Source organism: Drosophila serrata, unplaced genomic scaffold (assembly GCF_035046125.1).
Source record: "Drosophila serrata isolate PLE 108 unplaced genomic scaffold, ASM3504612v1 contig_382, whole genome shotgun sequence".
Classification (NCBI taxonomy): domain Eukaryota; kingdom Metazoa; phylum Arthropoda; class Insecta; order Diptera; family Drosophilidae; genus Drosophila; species Drosophila serrata.
Window position 1 is genome coordinate 993,251 of NW_028257280.1, and position 27,244 is coordinate 1,020,494.

The following is a 27,244-nucleotide window of genomic DNA, read 5'->3' on the forward strand; positions in this document are numbered from 1 at the left end:
TAAGTCCAATTGCATAAATTGCTGCCTTAAAAAACTCCCAGCAACAGACCACCATGCCCGCAACAAGGACTGCCCTGTCTTCTTGTCGAACAAGGAAGTCCAGGCCATCAAGACCCTACAAAAAGTCGATAATAGGACAGCCTGGTCCATATATAACAAAAGACACCACGATGGATCACTTTACTCCTCAGCAGCGAAATCCAATGTAGCCCACTCTTCCCAACAATCAACAAGGAAACCAATTAGCTATGCCCAAAATGAATTTGACACACCAACATCCGAGAACCCCGAGCCAGACGAACCTATGTCATCCAGCTCGGAAACCCCCTGCACTTCCCATACTGCAAAAAAATCGGCAAAAATTCTTCCACTCAGCTCAACAAACAGAACAAAAAGACTATTAAAAAACGATCAAAGCGCAATAATAACTAGAGCAAAACTTAAATCCCTTGCCTCAAGTGAGACAAAAACAACGCATTAATAATCAAAATGACCCTGAAACTCTTACAATGGAACATGAATGGATACCTGAATAATTACAACGAACTGCAAGTCTTAATAAAACGCTTTACTCCCAAAATCATTTCACTGCAAGAAACCCACATTACATACACCCAACCAATCCCTATTCCAGTAAACTTCGACATTCACTACACAGCCTCCCACAGCCCGGATGGCGGAGCGGCAATTTTAATTCACAAATCCATTCAGCACAAACTCATCCCTCTTCAAAACTCAGTTGATTCCATAGCAATAGAAATTCAGTCTGTAAAAAAATTCAATATTATATCTTCTTATATATCTCCCAACACTAAATTTAATCACATGGATCTACGTTCGATTATACCATCAGGTAACTGCCCAAATCTGATTACAGGGGACTTCAACAGCTGGAATACCAGCTGGGGATCTCCAACAATAAATCAGAGAGGTAGAATATTGGGAAAATTTATCCTGGACAATAATTTCATTATCCTTAACAACGGACAACCCACACATTTCTCAACACATAGAACGTTAACACACGTTGACTTGGCATTCTGCTCACCTGAACTAAAAATATTTTGCGACTTTAAAATCAGTGACTCTCTCCAAGGTAGTGATCACTTCCCAATCACCATCGAAATTTTCCCGAAAAACCAGAGAGAAAGACAAAAGTATGTACAACGGTTCGTTACTAGCAGAGCTGATTGGGAAAAATTCGAGACGCTCACTGATGACCTGAACAACAAAATTCCAATTTCACCAAACATTAATCAGGAAGCGGGTAACATCAAGAAAATTATATTGCAAAGTGCATACAACACCATCCCACATACGAGACCACCTAGATCACACCATAATGTCCCTTGGTGGAACAACAAATTGAATAGTATGAGAAAGGAAAAAATGAAAGCCTGGCGAACTTTCAACAGAGACATGTCCATTGAGAATCTCATCCAATATAAAAAAATCAACGCACAATTCAGAAGGGAATTAAAATCCAGCAAAGCCGAAAGCCTATTTAAATTGACTTCAACAATCTCCCCACAGTCCAAGCCGGAAGCAATTTGGAGCAATATTAAGAAACTCTGTGGCCTTCACAAAGCCACACAAATACATGCAATAAAGGACAACAGCAGTAGCGATCTTCTTAACAGCTCTGAAGAAATTACCCAAGCTTTCGCAAGCTATTGGTCTCTTCGCTCGGAAGACTCCCAATTTTCCAATTCCTTTATTGAAGAAAAACTCAAACTGAGTATGCGGAACTACTTAAATCCCCCACACCGAACTGCAGCCTTTATGGAACAAGACATAAACTTCCTAGAGTTCTCATCTGCTCTAAATAGCTTAAAGGGTCACACCCCAGGACAAGATAAGATAAATTACGATATGATAAGACACGTAGCTGATTCACTCAAAATGAGAATTATATACTTTTTCAACAATATATTAAAATCCTATATTCCGCAATCATACAAAATAAGCACAATTATACCAATACATAAACAAGGTGCTGACAAAACCATGACTGAATCGTACAGACCTATCTCTCTCAACCCATGCTTGTCTAAAACCCTCGACAAGATAATCTCAAAACGGCTATGGTGGTTTGCAACAAGTAACAAACTACTAAATAGCCGTCAACTGGGATTTAAAAAGGGAAAATCTGTTATGGACTGTCTGCTATACACAGACGCTCTAATTAGCAGAGCCCTCTCTGGAAAAAGACACATATCCATCTTATCTCTTGACTTTGCAAAAGCATTCGAAAAAATAGGATTACATACCATCATTAATCAGTTGTCGGAATGGGGCTGTGGACCATTGATAATCAGATATGTGATTAACTTCATGTCAAACAGAAAAATCAGAGTTCGGGCCAATAATAACACCTCAAGGATACACCCACTCCACAATGGCATTCCACAAGGATCTCCACTCTCTGTAATTCTCTTTCTCATTGCGTTCAACAGTCTCTCAGATATAATCGACAAGCACAAGGAACTTCAACACACAGCTTATGCAGACGACTTCAACATCTTAATACCATTAAAAAAAGACAAAAACATTTCAATCAACCTCGATACACTCTTTGCTGAAATCAATGAGTGGTGCCAAAAATCCGGAGCTATGCTTTCAATCTCAAAATGCAAACATATTCACATTTGCCGGAAAAAACAATGTTCATGCCAGGTCTCTACACAATCCACAATTATTAACACAGTTAACGAACTCACCATTCTAGGTCTATCTTTCAATAAAAAATACAATTTCAAACCCCATATTACTAAACTACACAAGTCACTACAGAAATCATCGAACATAATTAAATGCCTTTCCAACGGAAAATATAACAGCCACCCCAACACCCTAATCCAAATCGTCAAAAGTCTATGCATTTCCAAAATTGATTATGCTCTACCGATATATGGTAACTCCCCGAAATCACTAATAAAACCAATTAAAACCTTAATTAATTCACTCCTACGAACGTCTCTGGGAGCCTTCTGTTCTACACCCACTTTCAATTTATACCTAGAAGCAAATATTGAACCAATAGATAACAGAATCGACCACTTAAAAACAAAAACAATCAACACTATTATCCACGCAAACGACACCCCTCTAAGGCAAATCATTCACCGGATTACCAAAAATAAAACAAAAAAATATCGATCCTCCGCCGTCAACCACTGCATTAATCTTGGCCTAAAGCTCGGATTCCCCACCTCTCTTCCCCATAAGCCAAAACCATCATGTCCACCCTGGTTTCTGGATACCAACCAGATAGATACCCGACTAAGCCGAGTAAAAAAATCAGACACCAACAAGGACATATTTGTCAAACAATTTCTGGAAATCAGACACCAGCTTATTAGCAAAAATTTCACGCTTCTGTTCACAGATGGATCCTTGAGTAAGGAAATAATTGGCTTTGCGATAACGACAGAAGAGGAAATACTGAAACAAGCTATCCTTCCAAGTTACTCATCTGTATTTACAGCCGAGGCGATTGCTATCCTTGAAGCCATCAAAATAGCAGTCAAGACAAGAGGGAAATTTTGCATCTGCTCAGACTCCCTATCCACATTGGAAGCACTTGCAAACATAAACAATTCCAACTTTTACGTATCATATATCCGCGACCTTCTGCTAAGACACAAAAACAAAATCAAGCTCTTATGGGTCCCCAGCCACGTCGGAATCAAAGGCAACGATAAAGCCGATACAGCAGCAAAAGAAGCGACCAACGCTCCACTACTAACAATGCCAAATGTTAACCGTGGAGACATCAACAATCAAATAAAAATCGACACGCTAAAACTTAAGCCTAAAATATTGCAGAAATCATCGCAGTGGTATCAACAAATTAACCCAAATGCCCTAAGCATAGCTGACTACATACAAACCTTCAACCTACCTAGAAGAGAGATCACCAAAATAATCCGTCTTCGACTCGGCCACACCAGGCTCACCCACGAACATCGCTTTTCACAACCACCAAACGATCAGTGCCAGCTCTGTAACAACGAAAAAATATCAATCTCCCATATCCTTAACGACTGTCCAGCACTTCAAACACATAGATCAAACTTCCCAAACATCAAGCTTACTGATCACTTATTCAACCCTAATTTTGCAAACATCCAATTAATTCTTAATTTCCTCAAATCAGCAAATCTTTTACACCGTATATAAACCAATCACTTTCCTCATAAAATATCTGTCATTTGTTACTTGTAAATAATCCATGTGCAATTAACTGTTAATACATTTATAAGATCCCTCTATATTTATTTAACCAAATCATGTAAACCTTATTCCGGCCGAAAATCTCCGCTGTTATGGCCGATCCCTGTAGCCTAAGTTTGTAACTTCTGCCTACAGTGTACAAAATAAATAAAAATAATATAATAATATAATAATATAATAATATAATAATATAATAATATAATAATATAATAATATAATAATATAATAATATAATAATATAATAATATAATAATATAATAATATAATAATATAATAATATAATAATATAATAATATAATAATATAATAATATAATAATATAATAATATAATAATATAATAACATAATAATATAATAATATAATAATATAATAATATAATAATATAATAATATAATAATATAATAATATAATAATATAATAATATAATAATATAATAATATAATAATATAATAATATAATAATATAATAATATAATAATATAATAATATAATAATATAATAATATAATAATATAATAATATAATAATATAATAATATAATAATATAATAATATAATAATATAATAATATAATAATATAATAATATAATAATATAATAATATAATAATATAATAATATAATAATATAATAATATAATAATATAATAATATAATAATATAATAATATAATAATATAATAATATAATAATATAATAATATAATAATATAATAATATAATAATATAATAATATAATAATATAATAATATAATAATATAATAATATAATAATATAATAATATAATAATATAATAATATAATAATATAATAATATAATAATATAATAATATAATAATATAATAATATAATAATATAATAATATAATAATATAATAATATAATAATATAATAATATAATAATATAATAATATAATAATATAATAATATAATAATATAATAATATAATAATATAATAATATAATAATATAATAATATAATAATATAACAATATAATAATATAATAATATATTAATATAATATTGGAATGGCAGTGTCTCTCTCTCTCTCTTTATCTCTAACTATTTCGGGGTAGCTATCACTCTCTGTGCATCTCTAGATGCACTCTCTCTTCATTTCCCTGCCTAGCTATAGAGGGATACCTTTCTCTCCTACTCTCACTCTCTCTCTCTCTCTCTCGGTTTACTCGGGAACTATAAATAGAGGCACTGCAGTCGCTCTGGCCTCATTCTGTCCGCTGCCTCCTCACTGTTAACATCTGTAGTGATAGTGGATAGTGATTGCTCTTGTCTAATTGCCATGGGTCCCATTACTTAATTCTAAATTAAAGTGATTCAGCCATTTTTATGAGGGATATCTACCAATGGACTAACTTAAATCTTTGCTACATTATTATACCTTTGCAAATATTCATTTATTAAGTTCCTGAAGTTTCTTTAAACCTTTTTGAACTTATTTTGTTATAAAGTGTGTAACCCTGTTTTTCTCTGACTGCTAGTCCGTTTCTATGCACCGCCGTCACGTTCACTGTCAGAGGTGACAAGTGTCAGGTCGGAGCTGATCCAATCCGATGCGGTCTGGTCCTCACCCACATCCACCATGTCGTCAGTCCACATTTCCCCTTGCCATGACTGCTGACTTGGCCCTCTTGGGGTCAATCCTGAGCGTTTGAAGATCTGCTGAGCTGTTGTTGTTATTATTGTTTTTGCTTGTGGGCGGGTCGAGACCTCCTGGCGCGTTTTCTTCTAGCTTTTTAGCTGAACTTTCACTTTCCCTTTTGTTTTTTTATCGGTTTGTTTTTTGATTGGCATAATCACAGTTTATTTAACAAAAAATCAAACCAAATAGAAGAATGACTGGTAGCAATTTTGTAGTTGATTATTTTACTGTTTACTTTTGATAATGGATAAATGGAGCTGTGTTGCAGACTTGAAAGAGCTTATTGGCTTTTATTTAAAAACAGAAACCCAACTAATTTAAGGGATATTATTTCGTTTAAAATTCTTAAAACTTTTTTTTTTGTATTGCTGATCAGAAGTATATATTTTATAGGGTGAAAAAAAGACTAATTCTTATTCTGAATAACTATAATACCCCTTAGAGGTGTAAAAATATTAGAAATGAATGTTCTATAATATCTTTTGAAAAACGTTCCCTTCACAAAGATAGCTGCTGTGAAACTCTCCATTCTCTGTTTTCTACGTTGTTGTTGTTAGCTCTCTGCAGATGGCGCCACTACACTGCATAGATTATTCGAAGTAATCCATCCATAATTCGAAGTGAAATGAAATTGTGATAAGCCGTGAGTCAGTCGATCGGGCGGGCAGGTGCTCGCTGCGACCCCTGAACCCCGATAAGGACAATCGTGGCGGTCAGTCAGTCACCTGGCAGAAGGTTAATTCGATTCGAAGATTAGGCTAGAATGCAGTCCCGTCGCCCTATAAATGCCCATGCAGTGGCAGGAACCAAATGCAGTTTGCAGCTATTTGTGCCAGAGTAAAGATGAAGTTCCTCCTCGTCCTCTTCCTGATCCCCGCCTGTGTGTGGGCCCATCACGAGCCGGGCCACCACGACACCACGGGCTATGTGGTGAAGACCCACGACGACCTGGTCACCTATCGCCACTTCTGCGCGGAGAAGGTCCACGCCTCCGCCGAGCTGGTGGAGCAGTACAAGAAGTGGCAGTATCCCGACGATGCCGTGACCCACTGCTACCTGGAGTGCATCTTCGAGAAGTTCGGCTTCTACGAGCCCGAGCACGGCTTCGATGTCCACAAGATACATGTGCAGCTCTCGGGCGCGGGCTCGACGGTGGATCACAACGATGAGACGCACCAGAAGATCGTCCACTGCGCGGAGACGCACGCCAAGGAGGCCGATTCCTGCTCCAGGGCCTACCACGCCGGCATGTGCTTCATGAACGCCAATCTGCGCCTGGTCCAGCACAGTGTCCAGGTCTAGAAAGGCGTCCAGGAGCGGGAATTGCCCCTCAGCCGGAACCAGAACCATCCTGATCGAATGTCGAAAGTTCAAGTCGAAAATAAAACAACCTTTTTTCGAAGGCGATTATGGTTGCATTTTAAAGGAAAACTTTTATCGTTTTTCCATTTTCTATGTTGTCTCTGTTTTTTACTTAATTTCATTAGCTGACTGATTTAATATTACGTTTCACTTTGACTTGTGCTCAAACCCAAATGACTGGAATTTGGTTGGAATTTTGGCCTCCAATTAGGATTTATTATGTTTGCTTAGCTGGCTGATATAAAACTACACCTCAAATTCAGTTATAATTACGTCAAACACAGATGGCGGTAGTAAGGTACTCGGAAGGACTTGCAAAAATTCAAAATTGAAGGAAGAATAAACTTCTTAAACTTAAAACGGAGTCTAGAAACTGTGAAATATTTCGAATTTTGAGTTACCTAGGGAAAGAAAAACCCAAATATATTTCAAAAGACATTTTTCTGTTTATTTATTATACAAATGCAGTTAATTTCGAAAATATGAACTAAAACCTATACTATGATTATATTACTTTATATCTTGCTCCTTTGGCTTCATAAAATCCCTGACCCAATGTCCGAATCTACCGGAAGTGGCACACCTGTAGGCCCTCAAAGCCCACTCATCCGGCTGCGTCCGTTGCTCCTCCTTCCGGTTGCAGTAGTTGACCACCAGCATCAGTTCCTCCATTTGGTTGTGGCCCGCAAAGATCTTGGCTATTCTCCTCGCCTGGTACCCAGCCTCGTCGGTCCAGAGTCCCAGGGATTTGACCAAACACCTCAGAGTGGCTGCCTCCTCGCCTTGCGTTGCCTCACGGCAACTGGCCAGATCTTGGTACACCTGCTCCGTCTTCGGCAGTTGCCAAAATGAAGCTGCCTCGGCTCCGATGGCCATCAGCAGGAGGAGGAGGATGCTGCTCATCCCGCGAATAAGTTTCACTTTTGAGTAATTCATTCCGACTGCTTCCGACTGATAAATGGAGCTCAGACCGAAAGGCACTGCTCTTTTTATAGAAAAAAAAAAAACAGAAACCAGTTCTCGCGAGGCGACCTAGAATTCATGGAAAATGGGTCTAACATATATAGTTTACCTGGAGCGACATCAGATCGCCGACTGACGTAATGTGCGAGGAACTTTCCAGCTTCTCCACATAAAAAATATAGCCATAATTCCAGTACACCTGCACCTGTGCTCCGAGTTCAAGTTCATGAATGGAATGGAGTCATCGGGGGGCAATTATAAGCGAGGAGTCACGTTTGTCTTAAAAATATAAAAATGTACATTATCAGTTTTTAGTGCGTAGCATGATGAGTGGGGCTAATTCTTAATTCTAAACTTTTAAGTTTTTCTTGCTTATTCCTGATAATTATCTTAAGAGAGACTTAAAATATTTCAAAGATAAACTACAACTTGGACCACTAAATTCTTTGATTATATTTTTATGTTTAAGAGAATCAAAGTAAAAGCCACTAAAAATCTATATTGATTCTGTCAAAGATTTCCGGCTCTTCACCCCCAACTATTTCTTATATTTTAACAAGAAAGTTTATTATTTTTTTTTTCTTAATTTTTTCCTATCGTTCCTATGGCAGCTATATATATATGTATATATATATAGTCCACCGATTCGCCATACTCCGACTTATATACTAGTAAAATTATATAGAAGAATAACTCCATAGTTTCATTCAAATAGCTTGCTCTTAATTTTGTTCCAAAACAAATCTCTCACATACATATGTACATGTGCATATGATTTCCAACTTGTTCTAACATCCCCGGAACGAAGTGTCTTCTGCCAGACAAGTCTCAGAAATGTATTTTGTTACAAAAGTTGCAAGTCATTGTTTATTAGTGTTCAAAGTTAGTAACTGATCACACATACTTACTGATCATAGATATTTACTGATTATAATTACTTGCTGGTTATAGATACTTACTGTTCAGAGTTACTTACTGGTTAGAGATACATCGTGTTTAGAGTTACTTACTGCTCATAGATACTTACTGTTCAGAGCTATTACTGGTTATAGATTCTTACTTATCATAGTTACTTAATATTCATTGATACTTACTGATCATAGTTACTTACCGATCATAGATACTAACTGATCATAGTTACTTATTGGCTATAGATAATTAGTGTTTAGGGTTACTTATTGCTCAAAGTTAATTACTGATTATAGTTCCTTACTGGTTATAGATACTTCGTGCTCAGAGTTACTTACTGCTCATAGATACTTACGGATCATTGTTACTTACTAGTCATGGGTAATTATTGATCAGAGTTACTTACTTAATGTTCATTGATACTTACTGCTCAAAGTCACTTACTGTACCCTGCAAGGATATAAATATCTCTAATTATGATGTGTGATTATCCTTAGCACTCTGTATAGCAGAATCTTTCGATTATTTTCTGCCCGATTAATTCTCTCACACCTTCTCGGCAACTCGAAGTCGTATTACCTTTTTTTTTGTTTCTGTGAGGAAGGCGACAATGCAATTTGGCAAACTGCAACTGCAATTATAAGTGCTCGGCTGACTGCACCAGGACCTGCTCACCCCACTCACTCAACCCAAATTCGAAGGACGATTTATTAAACATTCCAATCACACGTGAACTTGTGCTTTGTGTGTGCGAGTGTGTGTTTTTTCTTGCACCTTTCCTTTGACTGCGACTGCGGGCTTTGTTTTAATTTTTTGCCAGCGAAGGCCCTTCGACTTTCACCGCCGACTGTGACTACTTCATTAAACAGTTGAGACTCGACGACCCGGCGACCCGGCTCGTGTGGCGTTTTCACGCTGCAATAGACTTTTCCGCGCCACTCACCAGCCCCGCGTCCGTGTCAGCCGCGTTTTTGACAAAGCTAATTTGCCAGGCACAGCCCATCGGATATACCCTCCCAGATTCCAGATTCCAGATCCCAAAACTCACAGCTCACAGCTCAGACCTGCAGCCAGGCAAAACGCCAAACAAACACTTGACACGACCTATTCAATTATTTCTCAATTAAATGTCGTCTAAAGAAATCGACATCCGCAAGTCAGCTTCATTGCATTCGCCTTCGCCATTCGCCATTCAGTTTGGTGGAGTCAAGCCATCAGTCGTGCAGTAATACAGGAAACAATTTCTAATATTTTTAAATACAAAAACAAATCTATACAAATTTAAAAAATGTATATTAACAAAGCTGCCTAAAACTGGCCAACTTTAGCTTAAAGTCAGTACAAATGGAGATACTTTTTTAATATGTTAAAAATTTCAATGAATTTCTTTTAAATTCATATAGTTTTCCTTTGCATTTTCTTGTATATATGATATTAAACTATTTTCATTATTCTATATATTTATTTTGTTGGTAGTATTTTTTCTTTATGTGCAGCACTAAACACTTGGCACATTCGCCTCAAACCACCTGCTACACAAAAAATAAGGGGAGGCGTGTCAAAGGCAATGGGTAAAATTGAATTTGGTTTTTCATTTCCATTTTCATTTAGCTCTCTTTGCTCCGGATTCGGATTGCGTTAGTTAGTTTGCCATGCAGCATTAAGTACTTAGTTTCAAAGAGCTTGCCAGCCACAAAAACCAACAAGAAATGAATTGAAATGCCAGAAGAGAAGGGAACTGGGAATGCTTTCAGGGGTATTGTTAAGGAAAAACTAGATTAGAGCTTAACAAATAAATGAAGAATATGCTTTAAAGTAGTTAACAAAGATGCAAATATAATAAAATATTAAAAATAAGGAAATATGACTAAGATTTCTAATGTTATTAATTGACTTACCAAATTCCATTTAAGAACATTCTTAAATATACAACATTTATATTTATTAGGGGGAACCTTTTGCTTGATTTTCTTATTTTATATACATACTTCAGTGCACCTTTGTTTCTCTCAAATATACATATTTCCCATTCTGTAATTTGTAAAGCAGTTTGCTCTTGAATGTTCTCCGGTCCGAAATTCTATTCGAGTTTAATGGTCTGCGACTTGTTTCTTTTCAATGTGCATTGTTTCTGCCCCTGGGGTTCCTTTTCTCCAATCCCCGAAGTCCTGGCTCCTTGCTCCTTCCTCCGCGTCACTGCATCACTGCCCCAATCTCAACTGTTTCCATTGTATGCAGCCACCAATTCAGCAATTCACCTGGGCCACCACCTGCCCACCTACACACTGCAAGAAAATTACCTCATCTCTTTGCATTTTGTATTTATAAGTTAAATGGGAAAGCAGCATAAGATATTGTGCTAAAAATATAAGAATATATTTATATATATTTATCAGGGAGTGCAAAGAAATCTGTAGTTGAAATGTGTCTTCTACAATTATGCAAACTTTACTTTAGAAGCTTTATTTATTTATGTACTCAAATATATTGTTAAATGATGCTCAATACACTACATTTATTTCCCTGTGCATCCACTTGACCATTTATATACATCTACCTACATTGCCCTGTGAAAAACCTGGGCAGTCGCTCAGTGAAGCTGCTCTAATTGCAACTTTGAAACTCAATTGCGTAGACACAAGGCCACGGGGTGTGTAGGTGGTGGGGTGGTGGGTCGGTGGGGTGGAGAGAACCACTGGCCAGCCACTGCCACTTGTCGGCCTCAAAAACCACCAATTAAATATAAATGTTTGCGCTTTTCTGAGCTGCGTTCTCTTGTGTTTCTCCTTTTATATTTTCCACATGGACATGAGTGTGTGTTCTACAATTTGCACATGGCCAGTGTCCGCGTCGGAAGGTCAGTTCCATTCTCCGTGAAAGGAGCTGCAGGACACGTGCTTTTTGTTTAAGCCAGCTCCTGCCTTGCCTTGCCTTGCCTTTATATCCCTGCCAAGGACCTGCTAACGATGGGGTTTTCTTTCACCGGAAGCCTGCATTTTAGTGCCCAGTTTCCCCCGAAGTCTGCTCTGGAGTTGGAGAAATGCGACAGTAAAAACTTTTACGCTCTCTACAAAATAATACAAAAAAAAACATCAAGCTATACTGGAAAATAGAGGGGCGTGGCCTTCTCTGGTAGGCGACACATTGTGCCAAAAGTTTTTCCCGTTTTCCACAAAAGTTTTCCTACCGCCAGGCAGAACTTTTGCGAAGAAGAGAAAAATGCTAGAAAATTGGAATACTTTCAAAAGTTTCAAAACTGAAATGCCAAGAGTGGAGTGGGAGGGGAGGTGGCTATTTTTTCCAACTTAATTAATAATTAATTAGTGAATCATCTCAAAGCCAAACAAGTGGCCGATGGCCAGAGCAGAAAAATGACGGAACATATTTATATAAAATAAATTCATGTTGAAACCTCGCACAAAAGGCCATGGCAATGGTGAGTGGCGACTGCAGAGCAAGAAAATGCTTAAATAAAAACAATTTCTATATAGTCTAGAATATATATATATAGATTTCTGCGAATTTAAAGCTTTTTCCCGCCGTGTACCTGCGCTGGAGGTCAGCGCGTGCGGCTGCCTTTTGTTGGCCGCACTCCGCGCATTAGCCGCTAAATTACTGGCCAGCTGCCGAGTGGCCGATGGTCAAGGATCCCGCCCAGAGGAGGGGGCAGCAGGCAGCTGGATGTGGTAATTGGAATTAATTCAGCATTAAGCTGCATTTTCTTTAGCCAACTTGCCGTGAGCGTGGGGACACGACCGCCATGCGGCATTATGAAGTACCAACATTTTGTATAATTTTTTTCTATTCCTAGTCCCTTTTTCGCTCGGTTTTGTTAATTAATTGCGCTTAGTTGCCGCAAATGGCAGTTGCCGAGTGGTTCTCATTGCCCAGTGCCGAGTCAGGGGGCGTGGTCGGTATCCTGGTATCCTGGATCCAGCCACCAGCTTAGAGTCATTAGCGCGGCAAGCAATTAGCAGGAAAAGTTGGCAGCCAAATGCAATTCCGCAAATATCTTGACCAAAAAGAAATTGCAAGGGTTCTGCTCTTCTCTCTTTCAATTAAGGATTCTTTATAGAATTTATCATTTCCTGAGACTGTTTAATGATTTTAATACTCCTCTTAAGTAAGTCTTCTCACATTAAATAGCTCACAAATTATTAGGTAGTAACTAAACATCTTAACAAACAAAAAATGCCTTAATATATATATCTTAAACATGTCATCTTATCTCCATGAATACATAGCATCTTTAACAAAAAGCCAATTAATTTCTAAGCACTTATCAATTATTCGCCCGCATGATCAGCTCTCAGTGTTTAGCAAATTCCAAAATCAAAGGCAACAATTGCAGTCGCCCCACACACCACCCACCCTTCAGATCCTTGTAGATATATCTATATATATATAACGACCATCGTGGCGTATGCGCAATGTGTTTGCGATTCCGAATTGGTCGCCTTTTTGGGAGGGCGAGTGAGATAGCTACAATTTGTCTGCAACTTATTGACATTTTCCACTCCACGAGGGTTGACTGCATACATTTGCATAAAATAAAGACATAAAGACTTTGCGAGGGAAATTGAAGAATTTATTTCATTAAATTCCATTGAATGATATTGCAAGTTAAGATGGTATATAACATTTCCTTACTTTTAAAGTAGATTTTGAAAGAAAAGTGTTTAAAGCGTGCATACAATTTTAATGGAATTTAATAAATGTTACCATATAAATATTAACTGTTGAAAAATGTTTAGTATATGTCTCTGATTCGTAACTATAACTTATCATGAAATTCTTCATCTTCACGTTTATACATATATAATTGCAAAATATTTCAGCAAATCAACTCTAAATATTTTGAAAGTGGTAATATATATATTTTTATATAATTGCTTATTTTCATTTCATAAATTTTAGTATAAATCTGAAAAATGTATAATTTTGTAATTAAAATATACTTGTAATTGCAAAATAATAGTCAGCAAAATAAACTTTACTGTTTACAAATATATTTTGAAGTATAGGGACAGGTAAAAGTAAATTTGTTTTGGTATATATTTAATAATTTAAATACTCGAACATATAAATAAAATCATAATGAATAAAAGTTGTCTTCTAAAAATATATATAATATATATTAATATTTTCATATATTAATAAGTTATGTAGCAACCCTCTCTCTCTCTCTCTGCTCTCTCTCTCTCTCTTCTCCTGAATTCGAATTTCGAGCCACGAGAAATTGGCTGCTTCTTGTAACTGTTTTATCTGTTTTGCATGTAGGCCGAATGCCACGCCCCCTCCCCTTTTTGGACTGGTCTGCCACTCATTAACCTGGATGTACGTGTGTGTGTGAGTGTGTGTGTGTCTGCTGTTAAATCCTTTTGTTTTTCAATCTGACAATCGCCAGCTTTCCTCTTGCCAGTCCCCAAGGCTGCCTGCAGCCAGTGTCTTCCCATTGTCCCAGATATATGTATATATTGTAGATATAGTCATTGTGCTATTTTCCGCTTGATTACGGCCAAAGGATTTTTGGCACACACACGTACTCACACCTTACACCTCACCCCCTCTGCGGGCATTGTTCATTGGCATTTGACCGCGTGTTTGGCACTCGCTGAACCGCATTTGCCAGGACGAGAGTCCGCTTAATCCCACCCGAAGGCTCCACCTCGCCTGCACCTTAGCAACCATTAAGTGGATACGCTTATTATCCATTGTTCCGCGTTGATATGTGCCCGGGAAGAGCGTCCTCCGCATCCTTCCTAACCCAAAAGCCTGACCTCGCCTTCCCACTACGAAGGGGAGAGAGAGAGTCCTGTGTAATTTTATTCATAAACTCAACTAAAACACATTGCCATCCTGGGCAGGGTTTTTGGGTAATAGTGGTGATGAGGTTGCACTGAGAGAATTATTGGGACTTAATATTTTCTAAATACAGGTGTGTTGTTCATATTTAATTATTATGTTATTTATATGCTATTTTGTAATTACAACTAACCCGCATTAAACTAACTTCAGGTAGTTCATATACACATGCAGCTTGCAATTAAAGTCTGAAAATATTCCCAGTTTTTCTATAAATCAAAATTTAAAAATGTCATAACTAACCCAAAAATGCATTAATTTCAAAAATGAAAGCTGATACTATGCTAGTTTTTGGAAGTTTGATAAATCTATCGATGTAAAATATTCAAAACTTTGAAATAATTAAATTTTGCTCGGACATAGCTAGATCGACTTGGCTTGTCATGCTGATCAAGAATATATATGATTTATAGGGTCGGAAACGACTCCTTCACATAGTTCTAAGGGTCTAACTGGAAGGGTATAACAAATGAATGAGATGGTTTGTTTTTTGAAGTAACATGTATTATTTAATACAATATATTAATAATATTGAATATATTAACTTGTTTTTAAAGCTTAAAACCCTTTTTTCGCTCAGTGCTTTATGGGAATGGGAGGCTGTTTTGTTTTCCGGCGCTTATTTGCTGCTGGCAGTTGGCAAGACACCAAAAAAACACACAGCAGGCGGCTGGCTGGTTTGGCTTTTGTGTCAATGAATACAATAACCAAATTAAACAGCCGAAGCGAATTGCCAAGGTGATGCAGCATCCAGGAGCAGCTCCATAAATAGAGTAAATCTGTAGAAACCTGGGGCTAGAAGGGGTTAGAGCCCGAGTCTGAAGCTAATTGCAGCTCACCAGCTAATAGATACTTATCTGAGGGATCATAACAACAGGAATAGGAATAATAATAATAAGGCCTGGGAAAAACATCCAAACATCTCTATATTTTGATAAGCAATTTGTTTATTTGCGTTTACTCCAGCATAAATTCGAAAATAAACGCTGCGGGGACATTTCCACACACACACGAAATGGCAAACAAATAATAATGATATCGAAAAAAAACGGGGAGACTCAAGTGCCTGGCAAGGACCTTCCCACACCCGCACAATTGGGATAGACCCAAGATCCGTGTCCTTTAGATACATTCTTCCAAACCTTTTTTCCACCAGAGTGAATCGCCTGCGAAATGAAAAACCACTCGAGTTCATCGCTTTTCCCCCGCTGTTAGTTTTCCTTCCTCCCCCGCCACTATTTTTTATTTGCTTGTTTACCTTGCTGATTTCTCTTTATGCTTTTCTTGTGGGTTTTCCGAGCAAATTGCGAGCAATTTAACTGCAATTAAATTGCAATTTTACCACACACAGAGGTGGTCGGTCGGGAAAGCGGTGCAAAATGCCTCACAAAGGCGTCGTTTCTCTCGATTTTTTTCACTCCTCAAGAGGCCGGCTTCCATTGTGTGTTGCCTTCAGGGGACGGGGCGGAAAAAAAGGAAAATAACACTGAAAACCTTTGCATTTTGCAGATTTTATAATTATTTTCGCACTAAAAAGCGAGAGGCGCCGCCCCTTGACTTTCTTTGTGCGCGGCGCATAAACAAAATGGCCGCCTTCTTATCTGGCCCATTGTGCCAGGATTTCCCTTCCCAGAAACCAGCTCCCTCTTCCACCCCCACTTCCACCTCCTTTTCCACAGTCCAGGACCAACTTTCCATCTCTGTGCAGCGGCGCGTGCTTTATAAATTGTATTTAAAAGATATAGCAAAGCACAAACACAATTCCTTTGAAACGGAATGCCACAAATAATTGCTGGCCTTGCTCCGCTCTCGGCGCTGCAGCGGGGCTTTGTCCCGATATCCTGTTGGGCATACAAAGGATCCCAAAAGGGGATTCCGGGGTTATTGAGGCTGCGGCGGCAGCTGCCACTTGATGAGGTAGGTGCTCTAATCGGGGTTTACAACGGAATATGCCAAGTATTCTCCTTAAAACATTAAGCTTTTCGGTTATTTTTATTTCAATCTTCATCAGTAGTTTTGAAAGTGCCAAAGGACAAAGGATAACAGAATATAGATCCATCACAGCTTTTAAATATCTATATATCTATCTATCTATCTATCTATGTATCTATCTATCTATCCATCTATATATCTATCTATCTGTCTATCTATCTATCTATCTATCTATCTATCCATCTATCTATATATCTATCTATCTATCTATCTATCTATCTATCTATTTATCTATCTATCTATCTATCTATCTATCTATCTATATATCTCCCATCCCTAGTAAAGAGTGCAATCCTTTATTTAAATACCAAATAATCGAAGCACCTACGTGCTCAAACTGCCTAATTTTGTGGCCAAAATATAGTTATTATGCAAAAGACTTGAATATAAATATTAATTACAGGTTGGAAGGCCTCTGGCAAAAGTTATCCTTGCTCCTCTGATGGCCATGTGTTGAATATTTAATTTAATTTAATTAAATTCACTCTGAAAATAACTTAGCAACTCGGCGCGTAATGAGATAAATTTGCATAAAAATGTCTTGACTTGTCTCCTTTCCTCACTTGCCTGCCTGCGTACATATATCCTTGTAGCCGAAAGGAAGTCGTGAGGCGAGGAGCGGCGCTAATCCTTTACAGATGAAAATGCTGGCATATGCCAATGCCAGAGAATCAGATGCCAAATTAAATTTTAAATAACTCTCCAACAGAGCGGGGATAACAACATTTTCAAATGTTTAAAAAATTCGCTACTTATTGGGAGAGAGAGCAAAAAAAAGGAAACAAGCGGGGAGCACGTGCCGCACATAAAGGCTAGCGAAGGTCCTTTTGTCCTCGCTGGATGCTGTCGCTGCCTCTAATCCTGATTCCGTCGGCTTAATGTCACCAAAACATATTTCACTTTCACGCAAATTGAAAACAAATTCAACCCGCCGCTAGATACAAAAAATATTATTTGTCTGTCGCATACGCATTATCCTTTTCCTCCGCCACTCGTTATCCTGTTGTGGCCTCAAGTGTGCGTCAAGTCATTGTGCTGGGTCCTGCGGTCCTGCGGTCCGGCGGTCAGTTTTGGCTCGTTATTTCGCCAGCCTGCCATTTATCTCGAGTGCCATGTAGCCAAATAGCCAGCCGATGCATGAATTATGCGTTTTGGCTGTTTTTGATCATTTTTTCCACTCATATCCTATCGTATTTTTACCCCCCCAAAAAAGGAGGAAAATAAAAAATTATCTGTCAAAACTGTGAAACTTTGAGTGGACACAGTGGTCCATAAAAAGAAATCACTTTGAATAGTCTTTAGATTTTTATAAAATTAAAAACTTTATACTGAAATCGTATCCTTAAGTATATGCTGGGATTGATAGAATAAAACAAAATCCCTAGATCAATACTGTATCATAATAAAGGATATATATATGAGATAAATAAATAATAATATTAATAATTAATCCAATTAATAATTTGCAAATAAATTAACTCAAATAACTCCTTAACTACTATTACAAACAATAAAAATAAACACTCAAGGACCGTTTGTAAACCAAACTAAACAAAATTACAACCACTGTGCCCTGGTTTCGGAGAGTGTCCTTACTGGCTTGGTCGCACCCCTTTTACCCTAATAAACTTAACAATAACGGCTTTTGATCACCCCAAACCCCCGGCGATTGTCATAAATAATTCTAATAATAAATTAAATGCATCCGCAACTCCAGCGACCGGGTCAGTGATGAGTGAGTGAGTGAGTTCCATGGGCTATTTGCACCCCCATTTGTCTTGCCAGGATCAGGACAGACAGACAGTTATCCTTGGCCATCGGGCACGAGCACACTCACACAATACAACCCATCTCCTTGGTCCTTAAACCTTTACAAAACTCAAAACTCACCAGCATTTAATCTGTGTTGTGTGCTGTGCAGGGAAAGTCAGTTGAGCGTGGCCGTAAAATTGAATTAAATGGTTAGAGAAACATTCTTGATTTTTAATTACCAATTTCCCAGGCAGATCCCAGGTAGTATCAGGTACCAGGTACCAGGTACCAGGCAACTGGCAACTGGTAACTGGGATGGCTCACTCAATCAAATGTGTGTAATGAACTTATTTACACACTTTCCGTGACGAAATTTGATGGGCGCTTGCGGTTGAGCTGAGTTTTGGCAAATGAAATTCGGGAATGTCACCCACAGACGATGCCAAGCATCCCAGTATCCCAGCATCCCAGCATCCCCGCATCCACCCCCGGTAATATCCAGAAGGATCAGAAGGACACCAACCCCGAATCATCTCTGACTTTGCCTTTTGACACGCCAAAGAACACTTGACCAAAAAATATAAACATTTTTCAAAATGTTAAAAGCATTAAACTGAAAATCGATTTATTAGTCTTATAGAAGAGGTTGGTCTTATAGAGAGTTCGATATTTATTTGCGATATTTTATATCTATATTTCCTGGTTCCAAATTACTTTAGTGAATGGCCTTCTCCTATCTTAATCTTAATCTTCATTAAAATAAAACATTTTTACATAAAACATCCTTTTGAAAATACATAAAAGTATTATAAAATCAATATAGTATCGATAATGAATTCCAAAATCGATTTTATGATTTATATATAAATAATAAGGTGTCAAGATGTATTAGATTATTTAAGCTACTTGACTCCTACAAAGTACTGTGAAGGACATGGTTAATTAATCCCCGATTTTGAAACTCCTCCAAGTATTTCATTATTTTTTCTTTCTAGATTTAATTTAACAACAGTTTTTCTCTGTGCAAAGACCCCTGAATTGTGTGGATTCCACCTCTTTCCCGGCCTAAATATTACAAAGTGTTTTTGCGCCCGCGGCATTTGACGTACCACAAAAGGGGGCGTTCTCTTTAGCTGCGGGAAAATGGGGAAGGGACCGGGGCACGGGGCGACGTTTATTGGCAATAATTATGGCAGGCAGCAGATCAAACACCCCAAACACATCCACAAGGGCGACCCCAATCCTGGGAGAGCTCCATTCCTCCTCCACTTCGCCCCCGGGAGACGGCAGACAATGTCAAAGTGTGATTTTTCGCTTGAAATACTTTGGCGCAAATGCCGGCGACGGCAGCCCTTGTCTCCTCCTCGGTTGAATGTTGAGTTCGAGTTCGGAAAATATGTTTTACTGGCATTTTGAATTATGCTCGAGTGCTATTGTATTATTGCCTTATATATGTATATATAGACATAGAGAGAGGACGCTGTTGTGGGTGGGATTGTGGTGGCATACCATTGAAAATTGAAATTTATCTTATATTTATTGAATGTAGATTGTGACAGTGATGAAATGTGGGGATTGGGTAAGGATGAGTTCTTTTATTAATTTAGCAAGAAAATTAATGGGGTAAATGGGAAGTTTGCAGTTATCTTGTTATACCCTTACAGGGTATTATAATTTCAGTCAGAAGATTGAAATTAAGATTGCAGATTTATAACCCTAAGAAAAACTTGCGTAGGACAGCTTTTCGTTCTGAAATTAATGAATTTTTGGCTTAGTTATGATATTTCAAACTCTTTGCTTTATTAAAAAAGTTAGCTTATAAAAATATTGATTTAAGTTCTTTATTTATAAAAAATTTTTCTTTGCATTGGATTTTTCTTGTAAATAGAGTCAAGTCCTACAGAAATGTAAAAGTTAAATGATTTATAGTCAAGTTTATTTGTCTTTAAAGTAACCATTCTTGGCTTCTTCATAAATACTGCGAATTAAATTGATTTAAATAGAAATACCATGAATACAAATTGTGTAACGTATTTAAAATAATTCCCTTTTTCTTCACAATTCCAAAAAAACATCTCATTTAGCTACATAAAACGTCTTTCCATCTGCCTGCATTTCAAGTCACATCTGAAGTGGTTCCGACTCTCGACCAGAAACGATTTTAATGTATATTATATTCAGCATTTAAAGATTAAATTTCCTGGAAATGAGTGTGTGCTTCCCGGAGCTTCTACACTTTAATCCTCCACAGCACCCGCTCCTCCTTACACAGGGCGGAAAAATTATGGATTTGCATAGCAAATGTATGATAAATAATTAATTAAAATTAAATAAATAATAGAAATGAAAATAAATCTCCAAAAGAGACTTGGGAGATATATTTATATATTGATATTCTAACCTTATAACTTTACAAAACTATACAATATAATCGCAAAAAGAGAACGAAATTAATGCTAATTTAATGTTAAATTTACTACTTTTCGATATTTCGAATTTTAATATATAGTAGTAGTAATAGTTGATTTCTCCCTTAGTTTTCTCTCCTAGTTTTCTCTCCTAGTTTTCTCTTGTATCTAGTCTTTTCTGCTGGATTAATTTGTGTAATAACCTCAGGGCTCCAAATATAAGTTAAATTTTGTTCTTCCCTTTCATTTTACACCCATTTTCGCTAAGTGCATCGCAATTCCAAGATCGTTGGCAGCCATTATGCGAGGGCTGCTTCGACTGGCTGCGCCTGCGCTCCGAATTGTTTCGAGGCCAAGCCCAATATGGAGGGCCTGGGCACAATAACCACTTGAGTATATATACATATAAATGCAAAGTAAACTTGTGTTTTTGTACATGTGTATACTTTACACATAACTTGCTTTTTGTTGGCATTATGTGCGCATTTCAATAATAATCGGACTCGGGCGGACTCACAATGAACACGCGAGTGCCCACAAAGGACGCGAGTATATAGTGTGCCCATTGTAAGGATGTGTGTGTGTGTGCTCCTTGGTCCTTTGTTCGCCTCCTTTGTGCAATGTGTTAAAAAGTTGTAAGCATTCAATGCCCCGATACCGATTCTGCGATACTACGATACTGCGATACCGCGATACCAATTGCAATTGAGGCTCGCGCAGGCGCGGCGGCATCTTGAATTTCCCACATCCTGCACCCAAGCTGGATTTCCAGGAATGGGATTTTTATGAAATTGTAATTCAATTAAATGCCAAAGTAGTAGGAAGTTGTACTCATCCTTTGTTCGGATAATTGTGGCTGTAATTGATATTTGCTCGCTCGCTCGGCAATTCAATTAAGTGCTTCGACAAAAGATTAATTGTCCGTGTGGGCGAGTCCTGCGTGACTGGAATTGTTCCAGCGAACAAGACAGGACACTGATCAGAAATGCCTCTGAAATTTAATATTCATTTAAGTTTAAAGCCTACATTTTTGTGGTCTATTATATGAAGTTAAAGATCTGCTCGAATGTTTTATGATAATTTGAAAGAATTAGTACAATAAAATTGGAGTTAATCTCTAATGTCTAATTAATAAAGTTTGTTTTATATATTATTTATTTTTCATACATTTTAAGGGCAATGTAATAAATTTTTCAAATCAATAGAACAAACAGTTGCAAAAATAAATGTTTGGGAAAATGTTCTTACTTGTTATCGCGGCCCAAGGTAGATTTTATTCAAATTCCTTCAACTATTTTCAGGTTTTCGGTGAAAACCATAAAATATCTATTCATAAAAATGTGTAAATACTGTCCAGCTCTGGCCCAGATCCCCAGGAGCTGCAACAGAATGACAAGGCGACAATTCTTTGGTCGGCAGCTCACATCCACATCGCTCATACGCAGTGGATGCCAGCACGAACTTCCGGTTATAAATTGTACTATGTCACACGCATGACGTCAAATCGAAATGCCTTGTAATGCGAACAAGTTAATGCGGCACATGGCAAATTATGTTTCGACATCAACGGGAATCGCGAACTGAAGAGGAGAACTGATAATGGAGAATGGAGAACTGGGAACCGAGCAGCGGGTAAGTGATAAAAGACAAAATAACTTTGTTAACGAGGCTCTTAAGCACATGCACACACGCCCCCCTTAAGACAATCGAACAACAACAAATGGTTGTCACTGGGTGGGTTTTCCCCTTCATCCTTGAGCCCTTTCCGCCCATCATCAGACACACTCTTTCACACACACATCCACCCGCTGAAAACGATGTGGAAATGTGGAGTAGAAAAATGCCAAATGACTTTTTCACAGGGAAAGAAAATATGGAAAACATTGTGGGAATGATAGTATTATTTATATTGTTTTATTTCTTATTCTAATATAAATAATATATGACTTCATTTTTCAACATAGATATCTATAAAAAATTAATGCATAATAAGTGACAATATTATAATTCTAAGTTTAAGTATAGGTTGCTTAACCCCTCATATAGTTTTTTAAAATTTCTAATGTTTACTTAATCAGTACAATATTTATTTGATTTTCCTCTTACCTTACTTCTAAATATTCTTCTGTACTATATTTTCTTTTCTCTGTTGGATTGGGGGACATTTATCTGCGAGATGTGAAATAAAAGCTATAAGGAATGGTTGGCACATTATCCTTTCGAGAAATGCTAATGTTATAGCAGCCACCAAACCATATAACCGAAAAAGACAAATATGCAAATGTGTTTTTTTTTCTTGGCTTGCCAAGCTCCTTGCTCGATTTTCCTTTTTTTCCTTCCATTTATCCATTTGGCATAGTTGCTGTCGCTATTTGAAGTTGAAGTCGTTAATGTGCCGCTTGATATCCTTTTTTATAACTCAATATTTTGTGGATAATATTTAGAAGTTGCAAAGGGGGTTTGATATCAACCTATAACTACGTAATTATTTAATTTATGGCTAGTCCTAAGTGACTAAAATAATATATATAAAATTAATATAGCGCATTCAAAAGTCTTTAAAGGTTTTCGTTAGAGAAAGTCCCCATTTAGACTGCATTGAATGTCAATATAAAATATTTCTTAATATTTCCTCTTTTCGATTTTTTCTTTATTCTTTTTTGCTACAGCAGTTTATACACTAAACTTAATTTGAATAAAAATCTGCGTAAATTGCAGACATACGCCTTTTTCCAGGACACTGCTCCAGGGGGGGGGGGCAAGAGTTAGGGTTTCAGAGACAAAAGAAAGGTTGCAGGAGGCACTGCATCCTTTGTGTCCTGACTAATTCGGTTACGGTTCGAGGCTCGATAAAGCGATAACCATTAGCAGAAGGCATTCGGTTAACTGCGCGTGTCATTACAAATTATTAACAATTCCAAGTGGAGGCCAGAGTCCTGACTCTGAGTCTGACTCTGAACCCACCTTTGGCGAGAAATGCCAAACAAAAGTCGGAAGTTGCCGAAGAATTTTCCATCGGGGTGTTTTGGGTGACGCGCCAAACAAGGAGTTTGCATGATTTAAATGCCATTTTAATTGAGTTTCAGCCAGGGCCCAGAGCTATATACATATATAATATAAATATATATAACCCCCCGTTGGTGTGCAATGCCAACAAGCGTTTTCCGACCGCATTCAAATGAAATTTGCCACCAGCTGCGAAAGCTGAAGCTCGGGAGCAAATCGGAGCTTGTGCGTCCTCCTCCTTCGATGGGGAAACATGTCGCACGCCGCTCACAGGACGAAGTAACAATGCCATCTATGTTATGTGCTATATTTCTCTGTAATTTGTTATAAACCACAAAGTTATAGGGGGTTTGTTTTTAGAAAATATACATACATTTATATGTTGTTTATATTATTTATTTTTACTGTGTTATGAACTAAATTGTGGCTGTCCACTTCTCTCTTTTAAATTCATTATTTAAAATGCTTTGAAATACTTTTTCCATTCTATTTAGATTATTTGAGTTTTTTTCTTCATAAAAAACAATAAAATAACTAATACCACAAGTAAAACAAACAAAAAAGAACCTATTGGCATGGCATTGAAATAATATTCTGCATATTTTAAATTATTATTTGATTTGATTTAGATTTATTTTAAAAGTTTTAATACTAATTAAATTTTATATACTTGTAAATGTACTCGAGTCCTCCTAAACTTAAGTTGAAGCGAGATAACTTGTTTTATATTTTAAAAAACTTAAAATAGCTTTAAAAAGTAACAAATTTAATGCGAAAAGTGGCCATTATTTATTAAGTTGTCAGGACTCCAGGACTCCAGAATACAAAACTGGCAACGCCATTGCTGTGCTCGCAATTATGAAACTATCCTGAAAGTCCTGAGAGCATTTCCGCCTCCCTTTGTGTGTGTGTATGTCGTATCTTTGAAACTTTTCCCATTGGCTGATATATGTGTCCTGTCCTCCAGCCATTGTGCTTTGCGGCTAAGGAGGAGTAACACGAACTCGATCCCGAAATCAATATCAGTTGTATCCTTCGGCAGCAACAAAAGAAGCTGAAGCCGCGCTGATTGACAGAAACAATTCAAATAAAGGAGTGTATGTGGATATGTGTGTGTGCTCTCTAAGGGGAGGACAATCGGAGCGAACAACCCTTCAGCACTCAACTACATTTTGATTAAAATTTCATTTGTAGCTGCGCTACCAAATACAATACATTTATTTCCTTTGAGTCCCCACCAACACTCGCACTCGCAGCGAGGGGGAAACGGAAAACTACTCGAACAACAAAGCGCACAAAGGCGAATCCTTTTCAGTTTTATTTGATTATATATATGTATATATATTCGCATTGTGTGTGTTTCTTGTTGCTTCTGCTGCCGCTTGTCAACATTCCCGAGTTCCAGAAGGGGTTGCCAGTCGGAGCAGAGTCCTGGACCCCGAACCGGAGTCCTTGGACATCAGCCAGCCAACCAACTGCCATTCGTCTGTGAAATAAAATGTATAACTTCCATTATTATTATTTTTGTTGTTTTCTTTTTTTATTATTATTATTCAGCCCGCTGGCCGTTTGTCGCCTCACTGACGCCCCCATTTATTTCCATCTTTATTTTGTTCCAAACACAGTGAAAAACACTATTACTGTTGAACTTTGACATTTTAAATGGGACTGTTATAATTATTTTTATAATATTTTTATAGTTTTAGCTGATGTTGTAAGTCTCTTAAAAGGAGTTTTATTGTATCAAAGGATTTCAGTGGTAATTATTCATTTTGTCTGGAAATATATTTCTTAACTTAAATATTTCTTTAATTCTTAATTTTTAGAAAAATCATTCCAAACTGAACTTTCTACATTTTTTACATTACATTAATTGTAAGAGATATTTATCCCCTTTCAGGGTATTATTGTTTTAGTCAAAAGCTTCAAACTAAGTAAGGAGTCATTTCCGACCCTTTAAAACATATTTATTCTTGATCAGCATTAAAATATGAGTCGAACTAGCTATGTCCGAGCAAAATTTAATTTTTTCAAAATTTTGAAAATTTTATAAGGGGTTTCATCGTTGAAATTGTCAAAAATTGACAAAAATTTTTATTTTAAATTGAGTTTGCAGATTTATTAACCTAATAAAAATAAACTTTAATAAACTTTAAATAGTACACAAAATCGATTCATAGAATGCGATTCGATTCGATTTCGATACGATCCTAAAATTCAATTGCATACTGCAAGGGTATATCAACTTTGGCTTCTCCAAGTTCATATTATGTTATATTATGTCACAAACTTTAAGTATTATTTTAATAGTATATTTTTTCTTTTCTTTCTATTCTGAAATAAAAATATTTCCCTGTTATTCCCTTTCAAACTAAAAACTTTTCAGTGCTTGTAATTTGACTATTTTTTCTCCACTGACTGACACACTCTTGGCTTTATTTTAATATTATTTTAAATGATATTTTTTTGCGCACTCTGCCTGCGTGAGAGCTGTCCGTATTGTTTCGTCCTGCCAATCCCCTTCCATATCCTTTCACACACACTCACACACACTTTCGGGGCTGCTCCTTTGTTCCTTCGCTCGCTTTTTGGAGTAGCTCTTGAGTTACGTTGCCATTTTCGTGCTCCGGTTGCCGTTTGCTCCTCGCTCTCTTTATTATATTTGAGCATTTATTTTGCATATTGTACCCAGTGTTTGTTTTTTATCCGTCTTTTGTGGCTCGAGTGTAAAGGACATAATATATAGTGTATAGTGGAGAGAATTGCTTTCTATCGTGTTGGACATTGGACATTCCTTGTCAGATTAGTTGTATTGTAATTTAATGTATTTTAAAGGTGTTTGAGAGGATGCCAATTTATTTTTTAGCTTTTACATTGTACTTGAAACACTTGAAATTAGTTTATAACTAAATCGTACAGTCTCTCAAGTAATTAATCCCTTAAAAAACTTCAAACAAAGTAAACTTTGATCGAAATCTATTTACATTTTACTCTCCGTTCACACGTGCCAATTATTTTGGCTGATTTGACGGCAGATCCCCGTACTTTCCTGCGTGTCCTGCACAAAGGACTCGACACACTCTCAAGCCCACAAATCAGTTG

At 37.1% G+C, this 27,244-nt stretch overlaps 3 protein-coding genes across 4 annotated transcripts in view; 2 read left to right on the forward strand and 1 right to left on the reverse strand.

The window, feature by feature from the left end:
- LOC110186479 (lysoplasmalogenase TMEM86A) overlaps positions 1 to 27,244 on the forward strand; it is a 74,955-nt gene that overhangs the window by 9,620 nt on the left and 38,091 nt on the right. For both annotated transcript variants that reach the window (XM_086840082.1, XM_020955666.2), the window contains exon 2: positions 22,438 to 22,768. In XM_086840082.1, the coding sequence (XP_086696208.1) occupies positions 22,736 to 22,768 (33 nt within the window). In that variant the 5' untranslated portion in view covers positions 22,438 to 22,735. The remainder of the gene's footprint in view (positions 1 to 22,437; positions 22,769 to 27,244) is intronic.
- On the forward strand, positions 6,700 to 7,316 carry Obp99b (Odorant-binding protein 99b). The gene has a single exon (XM_020956005.2). It carries the CDS (start codon positions 6,729 to 6,731, stop codon positions 7,185 to 7,187), a length of 459 nt encoding a protein of 152 aa, XP_020811664.1. The 5' UTR covers positions 6,700 to 6,728; the 3' UTR covers positions 7,188 to 7,316.
- On the reverse strand, positions 7,674 to 8,210 carry Obp99d (Odorant-binding protein 99d). Its single transcript, XM_020955500.2, has one exon. The coding sequence runs from the start codon at positions 8,181 to 8,183 to the stop codon at positions 7,758 to 7,760; it is 426 nt and encodes a 141-aa protein (XP_020811159.2). The 5' UTR covers positions 8,184 to 8,210; the 3' UTR covers positions 7,674 to 7,757.

What these genes read in the sequence shown, in the direction of transcription:
- Obp99d (XM_020955500.2), bottom strand. Translation starts at nt 8,183, where the DNA reads ATGAATTACTCAAAAGTGAAACTTATTCGCGGGATGAGCAGCATCCTC.
- Obp99b (XM_020956005.2), top strand. Translation starts at nt 6,729, where the DNA reads ATGAAGTTCCTCCTCGTCCTCTTCCTGATCCCCGCCTGTGTGTGGGCC.